Raw genomic sequence first — 10665 nt, forward strand, 5'->3', positions numbered from 1 at the left:
ACGCGCGACAAGGCCGCACTGGGCAGGTACTGGCTGTCTGGTATTTAGGAGCAATAACAGATTCCGAAACTTGCCAACAGAGATATGCCTCAGATAGCAGATTAATACCGAAAATGCAGGCGATAGAGCAGAGACTTAGAAGCGATAGTGCAGAAAGGCCCCTGGCGAGCCGCAGTCTTTACGTCACTCGGCTCGCTCGCGAAAAGACCTTGTTTCATCATGTACTTTGCTTTGTTTGCTTTTTCGTAGCTGATCTGCGGCCGGCAACGGTCAAATTTCAGTAGATTCGCGTTGGAATGGTGTCGGGTTTCTATTCGCAGCCGATTCTGGACGAACAAGACCCTTTTCTTGATGTAAGACAATTACTAAAAAAAAAAAGTAGGATTTCCAATTGGGGTAGATCATCCACACAAAAGACAAATATTTTAGCCATGGTATAGTAGTGACGCTTTAAAATCATTTATATAATACAGTCTATGTCTGACAATAAACACAAATAAATATATATTACTACTCGTCGTCGTTCCGTATACGTAGTCCTTTCTAACTCGTCGTCAAATCCTCAATACCCTTCTCGAGCCCAGTGCTTTTGCTATTCTCTTCCTCCAGTCCCCACGCCGCCTTCATGGCCGCATAATCAACCTTGGCAACTTCAACGACTGCCTTTCCTCGCTCACATCGTCCTTCTTCATTCACGTCCAGTCGCGACACTCCAACCGACCAGAAGTTCAGCTCACCATGCACAGACTTCTTCAGCTCCTCCAGCGTAATCGGAAGCATAGGCTGCCGACTGGGAAGCATCTCTGCTCCATTCGCCCCGTTCGCTCCACTACCATTCCCGTTTGCTGTTGAGGTCCGGGTGCCTACCGCGACCTTGTACTCGTCAAATGCAGGATTATACGGTGTCGCGGGACTAGGCGATCGTTTATCGGTCGACGCGCTTGCCGTCCTACGATGGCCTTTCTTCTGCTTACCGCCTGTGATTGTATCGACGCCATAGACAGGTAACGGCGAGTTTATTCTCGCTGGTGAGGCACTTGCAGAGCTATATTGACTATACTGCACCAAATCCGGCGTCTGCGTCGGAACATACCAATAATTTCCATCCTGATCCTGCACATACTGCAGCTGTTGTTGCGGAGACTGCTGATAGTACTGCCCATATCCACCGTAGTATTGCTGCTGCTGCTGCTGCTGCTGTGCAGCGACGTTCTGCATCATTGCAGCCTGTAACTTTTGCTGCTGCTGCTGTGCCGCATACATGCTTGACGCCAGCATCTCCTGCTGTTTTGCCAGTAAGCCTGCATAGGCCTGAGCGTCCACCACATCGCCCGCTTTATCATCCGTATACAAAGGTGGCGTACCTTCCTCCGCATTATTATACATCACAGCATACCCTTGCTGTGTTACTTGCTGAGACTGTTGAGAGTGCCTTGGATACGATGAGTTGACACGATTAGGCGTAGAGCTTCTACTGCCCTTCACACCAGGCGGGAACGGAGTGCGCGGCATTCTCTGCTGCTGCTGTTGGCCATCGTAAAACCGTTCATTTTTCCTGCTCGAGTTCTTATATTGTGGTGACGGAGCAAATGACACACCTCCAGATTGGTCTTGAGCAGGTATTTGTTGCTGCTTCTGCTGTTGTACTTTAATCGGTGGCGGTCGGTGGCGAGGCGAGAACGGCCTGGCGTTTGGATTCGGATTCAATGGCATTTATCAACGAGCAACAATGAGAAAAATCTGGATAAGTTGACAGACAGGAGAAAGCGATTGCTGATGCCGACAGGTAAGTAACAATATAAACCCGTTGTTAGGTGAGAAATAGTATAGAAGAATGCTGATCAAATATGCTGATTATGAAATATATGCAATTTGATTTTTTTTTTTTTTGAGTATGAATGCGCCGGTGATAACCAAAGAACTTGTAAAAAAAATGCAACCAGAAATATCAAAACAATAAAGAGATCCAACCCAAGACGCAAAAAAGAGAATACACAAGAGAGAAAAAAGAGTAATGTTGTGAAATAAGAGTAAGTCTAAGGGGCTCTCGCTTGGCCTTAAAACTCAATCCTTGTGAAACTTGTTTTTATTATTCTTACATGTTAATGTCACTTTATATGGGTTTGGTACCATTTTTTTCCATTAAAGCTTGAGTAAGCAAGCGAGCGCGTCAATATGTCAAAATTATAAACTAGATTACTAATATCTCCCGTACTATACCTCATGATGATGGCAATGATACAAAATTATTGATTATACACAACAATTAGATTATGACAGGTGCTTCTCGTATTTGCGCGTTCAACAGAAAATTACGGAAACCCACTTATGTTCCCGCCAATATATGTACTACATACATTCTGACCAGAATTCGATAACTGCAATTCTGTCGCTGGGTCCGTAGACCAATCAAATGTGGACCAATCAAGATTAAACGCACTATCAGGAAGATTTCCTCCTAGAAACAGTGCCTCAAGCTCTTGATTCGCTAGACGATCAGGTCCAGCATCCGTCAAAGCCGCGGCATTACCTGCATTAGATGCACCGTCAAATGCTACTTGGTCAGTGAACGGTGTTGGCAGGCACGAAGTCTCGGAAGCTGTCGGCGTCGGATTCTGCTGTTCTGAAATAGTTTCTTCATTAAAATTCCGCTGTTCATTCGAGGAAGTTTTGTTCTGCAGCTTGTCAATCTTGTCGACTTTGCGTTCGAGCGTATCTAGAAATTGCTCTCTCGTAGTCATGTCTTTTAACACAATTAACGTCGCAGTCCTTGTAAAAAGCTCGGCTACTCTATGAAGCTTGATCACACTGTCAGAATTATAGTTAAGCCCTTTAAATATCGCCGTTGTCTGTCTCAAAAGCTTCAAGTCGTCGCGCGAACGAGTCCGAACAACAGACAAAAATACTTCAAAAAATGGAGCAAAGGGTTGGAAAATCAAGCACCAGCACGCAGTCATATCAACCGCAGCATTCTCGGTCGGCCTGGTCAACTCATGCACAAGCTGCAATGCTCGACGAGCAGCCTCAAGTCCGACATCTTGACTTCGTCGTGGCCCGCTCGGAGTAATGATCTTGTCCGCCTCAAGGTCATCCTCATCGTCTGGTATCGCTTTACTAACTCGATGAATCATCGTCATGCATACATGAAACATAAACTTAGCTTCTCTAATCATTGTTTTCATAGCAGAATCAGCGGTGTACCGAGACTCCGCAATCCACTGCTGCACATCAACCCATGTCCGCCGAAGCATTACATCAAGCTCGCGTACAGCCTGTCGCTTCTCTTTGCTACTTTGCTTCAATGCTTGCGCCGAGTACAATCGAACATAAATCAAATCAAATACTTCTGCAATACTCAACACCACCCGAGTCTTCCATAATCCAAACCATCTTCGTCGCTGGGCAACAGTTTCTAATCCATCAGGAGTCATCGCTGTAGGCACAAAATCCAGCTCGAGTGGGAACATACACTTGTCAACATCGCAGTCATACCGCGGTAAACTTGATGTCCGACCAAAAGTAATTGACAGAATTTTCTCTAAAACATAGATCATCCAGTAAATTGACTGCCGCTCGGTAACTTCCGCATTTGATAAGCCTCGTTCAAAGTAAAATGCCGATTGTCGGTGAAGTCCCAATGTCTGCGCCATTCGCGAGGTGTGCGAAGTGAGCATCCAGCACAGGCCGGGCTGAATTGTAAAGACAGCCGCAATACTCTAGTAAATCTTTGAATCAGCACATAATTCACTAAGTGCGATTAGTAACACGACAACACTTACAACGAAAAGCAAAGTCTGCACATTCAAAAATGTGGCAGTAATAAACACAGACGAATCTTTGAGAACTGCCCACATATTCTTAAAGAGCATTCTGTTGAGCTCGGAATCATCTGTAAAAGACTTATGCTCCGTCTGCCTCGAGCAAAGAGCTGCAGACATCATAAAACTAGCACAGACAACTTTTTGCAGTCGACATGGCTGTTTAGCTGCAACAGGATCATATATCTCATTTTTGATCATTCGCGTGAATGCAAATGAGCAAACTTGATGTAACGGCTGTACAAACTCCATATAATCTACTCACTGGTTAGTCGCTTCCATCTACATACAGAAGTATCACAAACTCACAGTCTATCAAAGCTAGTCCCATTTCTTTACTTGGAAGGCAAGGTTCATGATCGGCTACATCGAGTTGCTCGATCCAGTCAGTATGCAAAAAACCCGCGCCGACGTACTCCAGCGAAGCTGAAAACAGTGCCTGCAGCCCTCTGCAAGACCCGTCACCCAATTCGTTGGGTGCGCGCTCCAAATCTCCATTCTCTCCTCCATCATTCAGATCAGATTCCGCAATCTGCAAATTTGAACCGACTTCTGGTTCTTTTGACTTCGAATCGGCTCCATTCTCGCTATCAAAATTGCTAGCCGCGAGACAGTCGTTGTCTGCATTTTTGTTGATCTCCAGATACTTGTCGTCTCTGCTATCGTGCAGTGATGATGTAACCAGTTGAGCTTCGATCGACATCGATAACAGAGAAGATTTTCCCAGATATTGAAATTGATCTTTAATGTTCGACATGACGGAGTCCATAAATTTAATATTATTCGCAGCCGAATCAAGCGGGGGTTCACTACTAGTTCCACTTTTTGATAGAATTGATGGCTCTACGTCTGTGGACGCCGCGTACGCTTTCAAGCTAGCGGTAGCATCTGCTGCCGATGCGAGTCTGTTTCCTTGAGGAGCTGCCGAAATAATTGATGACCCAGTATACGATGCCGAAGAATTATTCGCTCGCGCAAGTGGCGATTCTTCAACTTGAGGGCTTTCCGACTTGCACAAGCTAGTCGGCGGCTTATTTTTTGCTTCACAGCTGGATGTGATGAATTGAGCCATTAAGTCGAGTTGCTGTTGCATTTTGTCGAGTCTAACTTTCAAATCATTCTCGTTGCTGCACGCGCAGTTATTAGCAAGATATTGAAATACTCTGATATTTCCATCACATACTCTGTTGCAGAGGATCGCTTGCGCTTTCTGGCGTCGGGCATGGTTCGAGCACATGTAATTGCTCTCAGTACACATGCCGCACAAGGATCAGCTTTGTCGCATTTTATCTTGAGGAACGACGTTAATTTACTGATCTCTGCTCTTATTTTGCACACAATAGCTTCATACCTTTTTGAGGCGACAGGAATCGCACTGCGATTATAGAAGCAGAGTTAGCGATATTTGTCCCGAGGGGAAGATACAAAAAAGGCACATACAGCGCGTCCAGACTCGGATTCCTCTTCAGCATCCGACTTTGCCATGACTTTGAGATGTATGAGTTTGAAATTCAATCTGAGCAGGTGAAACCCTAATATAAAAGTGTATTGAAATTTATTCAACCCGGAATAAGAATCCAGATCGGAATTCCGGGGTCCCGGAAGCGCAGGATATTGATATCGATTTTAAAGTGCGAGAAAGTGCTGACAACTTACTTTTATCTGATTGGAACTTCTCTTAGAGAGACCGGAGTTCCGGCGATGTATATCCGCTCATCTTATTATATAATAAAATTTACTAATATTAGTAAGACCATTGAGCCGCACTCGTAATTTTTTTTTGCAACTCCCAATGGCTCAAAATTAAATTCTCAGCTTCGAAAACAGTAGTCTTTACCATACCGCTTAATTTATAAAACAGGGTCATGTCGAAAGTGAATACATTAATATTGGACGCAGGTCCGCTGATTGCTAATGGGTATTCTGCATTTGCTAGTCTTGCTAATGACTTTCTCACCACTCCTTCTGTATACAATGAAATTCGCGATGAACGGGCACGACAGAACTTGCTTCTTTGGAGTGATCGATTATCAGTACGGCAACCAGCTGCGAAATATGTTCAAATTGGTATGTTTTCTCCAAGTTTTTTTTTGCTTGGGTTTAGTGGTTATTCATAGTGTATACTAACGTTGAAATACTTGTAGTATCTGAATTTGCTAAAAAGACAGGAGATTACGCAGTCCTAAGTTCGACAGATTTGCAGATTCTGGCTCTTACGTATGAAATTGAAAGTGAGAAGAACGGGGATAATTGGCGACAGCGTTTAGCGTCGACCACAAAAACTTCAGACCATAAATCTGAACCTGAAAGCAACTCAGATACATCCATAGCAGTGTCAGTTGATCAGGCTAGCGCTTCTCTAGCTGATTTATCAGTTAGCAAGGAAATACGAGAAAACAGCACCTTAGAGTCTAAGCGGGAAGATGCTAACAATGACGAATGGAGCACGGTTGCACGGAAGACCAGATCAAAAAAGAAGACGCGCACTAATTACCGCCCACAAAAGGAATTCGCTGGTCCAAGGACTTTTGCTCCCGTGCCTGAACCTGTATTGGAAGAAGTACCCGCTGCACTTGCGGACCCATATCCTCTTCTATCAGAGGAAGTTGATACGGATATTGGACCGGAAGACGCGGTGGATGCCGATGAAGGAGAGAATAGTCATACTAGTGATGAGGATGACGATGGTGAAGGCTGGATAACTCCGGAGACTCTTCATCATCAGCAAGTTCTTGACGGCACTCTTGAACCTAATGTACCTGCCGAAGAACAACCTGTCCTCAGCGTCGGAATGGCATCAGGTGATTTTGCCATGCAAAACGTTGCTCTTCAGATCGGATTGAATGTCATCAATCCTCGATCCGGATTTCAGATTCGCAAGATTCGAAGTTGGATGTTGAGATGTCATGCTTGCTTTTTCCTGACTGCGCCGCCAATGGGTGCTAAACCGCGACAATTCTGCCCGCGCTGTGGTGGAGCTACTTTGCTTCGCTGCACAGTCACAACTTCTGCTGATACAGGCAAAGTGCAAATTCATCTGAAAAAGAATTTCCAGTGGTCTCATCGTGGTAATAAATACAGCCTTCCAAACCCACAAAGCAAACATAATCGGAAAACAGGCGGCGAAGGAGCGGAAGAAATATTACTAAGGTAAGAACTCAGTTCTCACATTTATTGGAAAAAGGTTTGATACTGACAGACGTAATACAGAGAGGATCAAAAAGAATATCTTAAAGCAGTCAAAAATGATGCGTGGCAGAAACGACATAACCAGAAGGTACTAGATGAGTGGATTGGCGGTGCTAGCGACACATTAGGGTCCCCGTTTGCTAGTGGATCTTACAAGCGTGATAATACTACGAAGTCGGGGGTCAAAGTTGGAAAGGGTCGTTATGTCAATGAGAGAAGGAGGAAGTGAATGCGGTGCTTGTAAAAGCATACGCACAATAAAAATATCATTCACGGCTCATATCTGCGTGGTGTTAGCTAATGGCACAAAAAAATTCCTGTCTTAATTTGCATTTTTGGGCTTTACATCTTCTAATATACAGATAAAAATCCGGAACAGTAGTATGTTTCTTAGATATATGTATTATATAAAACTTTTCTTATTTTCTGCTAAATTGGTAAACAAAGTCCAATAACCTTCCAACTCATCTCAGTTACAATGTTTTAAACTTGAGTATCCTCTTAGTAACATTATGCTTATTTGCTTTTTTCTGTATGTTTTATATTTTCGTGTCGCTGCTATCGTACATGTCTTCGAATCATTCGCACTTGATGGCTGGTCTAGTACTTGATTTCGGCTGCGCAGTAAAAAAAAAAGTCAGAACACTTTCCTCTTCAACTTAAATGAACACAATAGTTATATATATCCATACCTTGTTGAGTCAACAAAAGACCAAATCTCTTCTTGAGGGTAACGCGCTGCCGAGAGTATTTGTCATCCGGCGAGAACCGAGCAGGGTGAGCAGACTTGGTAATTAAACCAGTTGCAGTAGTCTTTTTCAAAGTGTATTGACGCTTGCCGTCAGGGCCAGTGGTGTACATAAGATGCATGGCTGATGATGTCTTCGTGTATGTGATGCTATTTGATCTAACAATTTGACAAGTGCATCGAAAATAATTTTTCCCAATGGAGGTTTGGGTTGGGAGAAGGTGTACAAGACCCTTAACCTTTTACATAAGCTGCACCCTTCCTCAATCCTGTTATATATTCATGTATTTATTAAACCAGCAAGTTGAATTGGCTTTGATTGAAAATTTACACTTAATAAATAGAGAAAAGTGACACCTTAGTAACTACATCTCAAAGAAGTTTGGGGTTTCCATACTTTTTTGCGTACATCCCAAGTGCCTTAATTGGGAAATAAAACTTGTAGTTTGGATACTCTATCATGCAGCTGCGATTGAAAACTCCTTCAATACCTTCTTGCAGCCACTCGCCATTTGCTTTTTGTCGATTCATAATAAATTTAATTCCTCGAGTGATGACATCGACTTCTGGGAAATCACCCATCATTAGAGCCAGGCAGGCCCAAGCAGTATTCACAACTTGAGTTTGTGCGTGAGAAACATATGTAACAGTCTCACAAGACTATAGTAATAAATCAGAATAAATGTCAAATAAAATAAATGGGTTACTTTATCTTACCCGATAACTTTCACCCCATCCACCATCTTCCTCTTGTCGTTTGGCAAGGAAATAGCATCCCTTTCGAATGGACTCACTATTTTCAAACACCTCGCCCTGGTATGACAGAGCCTCAATTGCGAACATGCCAGCATAAGTATAACAAATTCCCCAAGACCCATACCATCCACCATTATCATCTTGAGCTGATTTAATGAAATTTACAGCGTCTTCAATTGCTTTGACGACTTCAGCGTGACGGTACGTAGAATGGTCTCTAAAATAGGAGAGTCCTATAACGACGGAGTCCGAGCACTCAACGTAAGGATACTCAACCATAATATTTCCAAATACTTCTGCGGGGTTGATCAGTTCAAGAATAGGTGGCCCGCGAATCTTTTCATAGGACGCAAAACTGCCAGGTGAGAAGGCACCACGATTTTGGAGAGAAAGTAATACATCCACAGCCGGATTAATCTTCTCATCAGGAATCACCACGTCGATGTATGGCAATTTCTGAACCATCAGCACTGTTTTCATAGCTTCTGAAGTGCAATCGCTAACTGTATATCCCTGGTCTTTTGTTGAGAAGGGCCAACAGCCAAGTCTCGGATCACGATAAGATCCCGGAGTGCAGTTCTCCGTGAATTGAGAGTTCTCAAGGAAGGATAGTCCTTTTTTGACCGTCTCATGAAACTCTGGCATCTCAGCAGCACCAATCATGCACATCGTCTGCAAAGTAAAACTGGTGTCCCAAACCTGCACACCATTCGTGCCAGTCATAAGCATACCGTCATCACTAATCACCATAAAATCACCCATTCTATCGAGATGTCGTTTCCATGACTCTGAATCGGGGCCATCTTCGACATACATCACCAAGGCATTCATGACAAAACTAACTGGACCGACGCTCAAATAATTGCTATCTTTGTTCTCTTTTCGAATAAGATTGACTACGACTTCTCGAGCTTTGCGTTTCAGCCAATTCGGTCTCAAATAATTCTGAGCCAAAACAATCACCGAGTTCATGATATTCAGGATTGTGGTATGTGGGTAGTAAACGTCAATTGGAGATACAGTATTGCGATGCTTGGAGAAATCGATACTTTCATAAGGTTGTGTGTAAATTTCGGCTCTAATTGATTCCAGTAAGGGATCCAGAGGAGCTTTGAGCTGCTCGGAGTACATGTATCCCATAGGCAGATAGACTTGTCGACAATGAATCCACCACTTGCTAGGATGTATAGGAAGCCAATCTGGAAGAGCCCTAAAAGTCAATTAGTACTTGAGCGTTATCAAATGAGGAGAGTAAATTTACCAGACATCAGGAGGAATCGGATTTATTCCTTCATATTCATATAGATTGAGAAGAGACAGCCAAGACTTGCCCCACTGAGGTGCTCCGATCGCACCGCCCATCTTGTGCAGAGTGCGTCTCGCTAGAGCAGCTACAGGATGATCTGGCTCCATGCCGAGTAAACGAAGAACAACGTAATTGCATGAAGTTCCAAAGGCAGTACTTTTGTCCTCTGAGTGCAGACCCCAACCGCCGTCGACAGGATGGGCTGTGTTTGTCAAATATCTGACAACCTCGATTCGCCATTCCTCGGGAAATGGAGTTTTAGTAAAGTAATGAACTGCGACAATGCCAACCAAAAGAAACATGGGCCCCCCATATCTGCATGCCCAAAATCCTTCATCCAATTGCAATTCTTTAAAAAATCGTAGACCATTTAGAGCGGCGTCGGAAGCCGTCTCTGCTGCAGGTAGCTCTGGAAGACCCTGTACACAGTGCGTTCACGTTAGAAAATTATGCATGCAAAGCGACTTTCAATTTTGCTACACACAGTTTCAAGACCCAGAAGATACTTCTCATGAGTGCTTTGAGGTCGTCGTTCAGCAGTTTCTTTGTCGCGAAGGTAAATCCACTGCAGCCTTCCCACAGTATCAGTATTCAGTCTCCATCGCTCTTTGTCTGTACGAGGAAGACCAAGCCTCTCCGACAAAAGCGGAGATATTTTAGATGGTCGTGACATTGCCCGTTTGAATTTGCTACCGAGAGGTGATTTTAGGGACGACGAGGCTACGCGACGTGTATAGAGAAATGGCGTTCTACTGCGTTTATATCGTACTCGCCTGTTTAGATTTAGCACGTGCAGAGCGCACTCTCTTAGCTATATCATTAATTTATATCTACAAGATTTAATAGAT

The 10665-nt window shown here is 43.8% G+C and overlaps 5 protein-coding genes across 5 annotated transcripts; 1 reads left to right on the plus strand and 4 right to left on the minus strand.

The window, feature by feature from the left end:
* Positions 1–437: 437 nt before the first annotated feature.
* V2V93DRAFT_368589 (uncharacterized protein) lies at positions 438–2013 on the minus strand. Its single transcript, XM_066909822.1, has one exon. The coding sequence runs from the start codon at positions 1711–1713 to the stop codon at positions 544–546; it is 1170 nt and encodes a 389-aa protein (XP_066766040.1). The 5' UTR covers positions 1714–2013; the 3' UTR covers positions 438–543.
* A 108-nt stretch (positions 2014–2121) lies between these two features.
* V2V93DRAFT_368594 (uncharacterized protein) lies at positions 2122–5475 on the minus strand. Its single transcript, XM_066909823.1, has 6 exons — positions 5259–5475; positions 5170–5193; positions 5002–5108; positions 4128–4945; positions 3780–4075; positions 2122–3716 (listed from the first exon to the last, which is right to left on the minus strand). Exons 1-6 carry the CDS (start codon positions 5301–5303, stop codon positions 2313–2315), a joined length of 2694 nt encoding a protein of 897 aa, XP_066766041.1. The 5' UTR covers positions 5304–5475; the 3' UTR covers positions 2122–2312.
* A 169-nt stretch (positions 5476–5644) lies between these two features.
* V2V93DRAFT_368596 (Nin one binding Zn-ribbon like-domain-containing protein) lies at positions 5645–7437 on the plus strand. Its single transcript, XM_066909824.1, has 3 exons — positions 5645–5885; positions 5963–6968; positions 7029–7437. The coding sequence occupies exons 1-3, from the start codon at positions 5684–5686 to the stop codon at positions 7234–7236; spliced, it is 1416 nt and encodes a 471-aa protein (XP_066766042.1). The 5' UTR covers positions 5645–5683; the 3' UTR covers positions 7237–7437.
* V2V93DRAFT_368598 (H/ACA ribonucleoprotein complex, subunit Nop10) lies at positions 7323–7914 on the minus strand. The gene is made up of 2 exons (XM_066909825.1): positions 7700–7914; positions 7323–7624 (listed from the first exon to the last, which is right to left on the minus strand). Exons 1-2 carry the CDS (start codon positions 7875–7877, stop codon positions 7608–7610), a joined length of 195 nt encoding a protein of 64 aa, XP_066766043.1. The 5' UTR covers positions 7878–7914; the 3' UTR covers positions 7323–7607.
* Positions 7915–7949: 35 nt separating this feature from the next.
* Positions 7950–10538, minus strand: V2V93DRAFT_368599 (terpenoid cyclases/protein prenyltransferase alpha-alpha toroid). Its single transcript, XM_066909826.1, has 4 exons — positions 10302–10538; positions 9773–10236; positions 8473–9721; positions 7950–8415 (listed from the first exon to the last, which is right to left on the minus strand). The coding sequence occupies exons 1-4, from the start codon at positions 10488–10490 to the stop codon at positions 8128–8130; spliced, it is 2190 nt and encodes a 729-aa protein (XP_066766044.1). The 5' UTR covers positions 10491–10538; the 3' UTR covers positions 7950–8127.
* Between the last annotated feature and the right edge of the window lie 127 nt (positions 10539–10665).

The sequence above is a fragment of the Kockiozyma suomiensis genome (assembly GCF_038497685.1).
Source record: "Kockiozyma suomiensis strain NRRL Y-17356 unplaced genomic scaffold V2V93scaffold_6, whole genome shotgun sequence".
Classification (NCBI taxonomy): domain Eukaryota; kingdom Fungi; phylum Ascomycota; class Lipomycetes; order Lipomycetales; family Lipomycetaceae; genus Kockiozyma; species Kockiozyma suomiensis.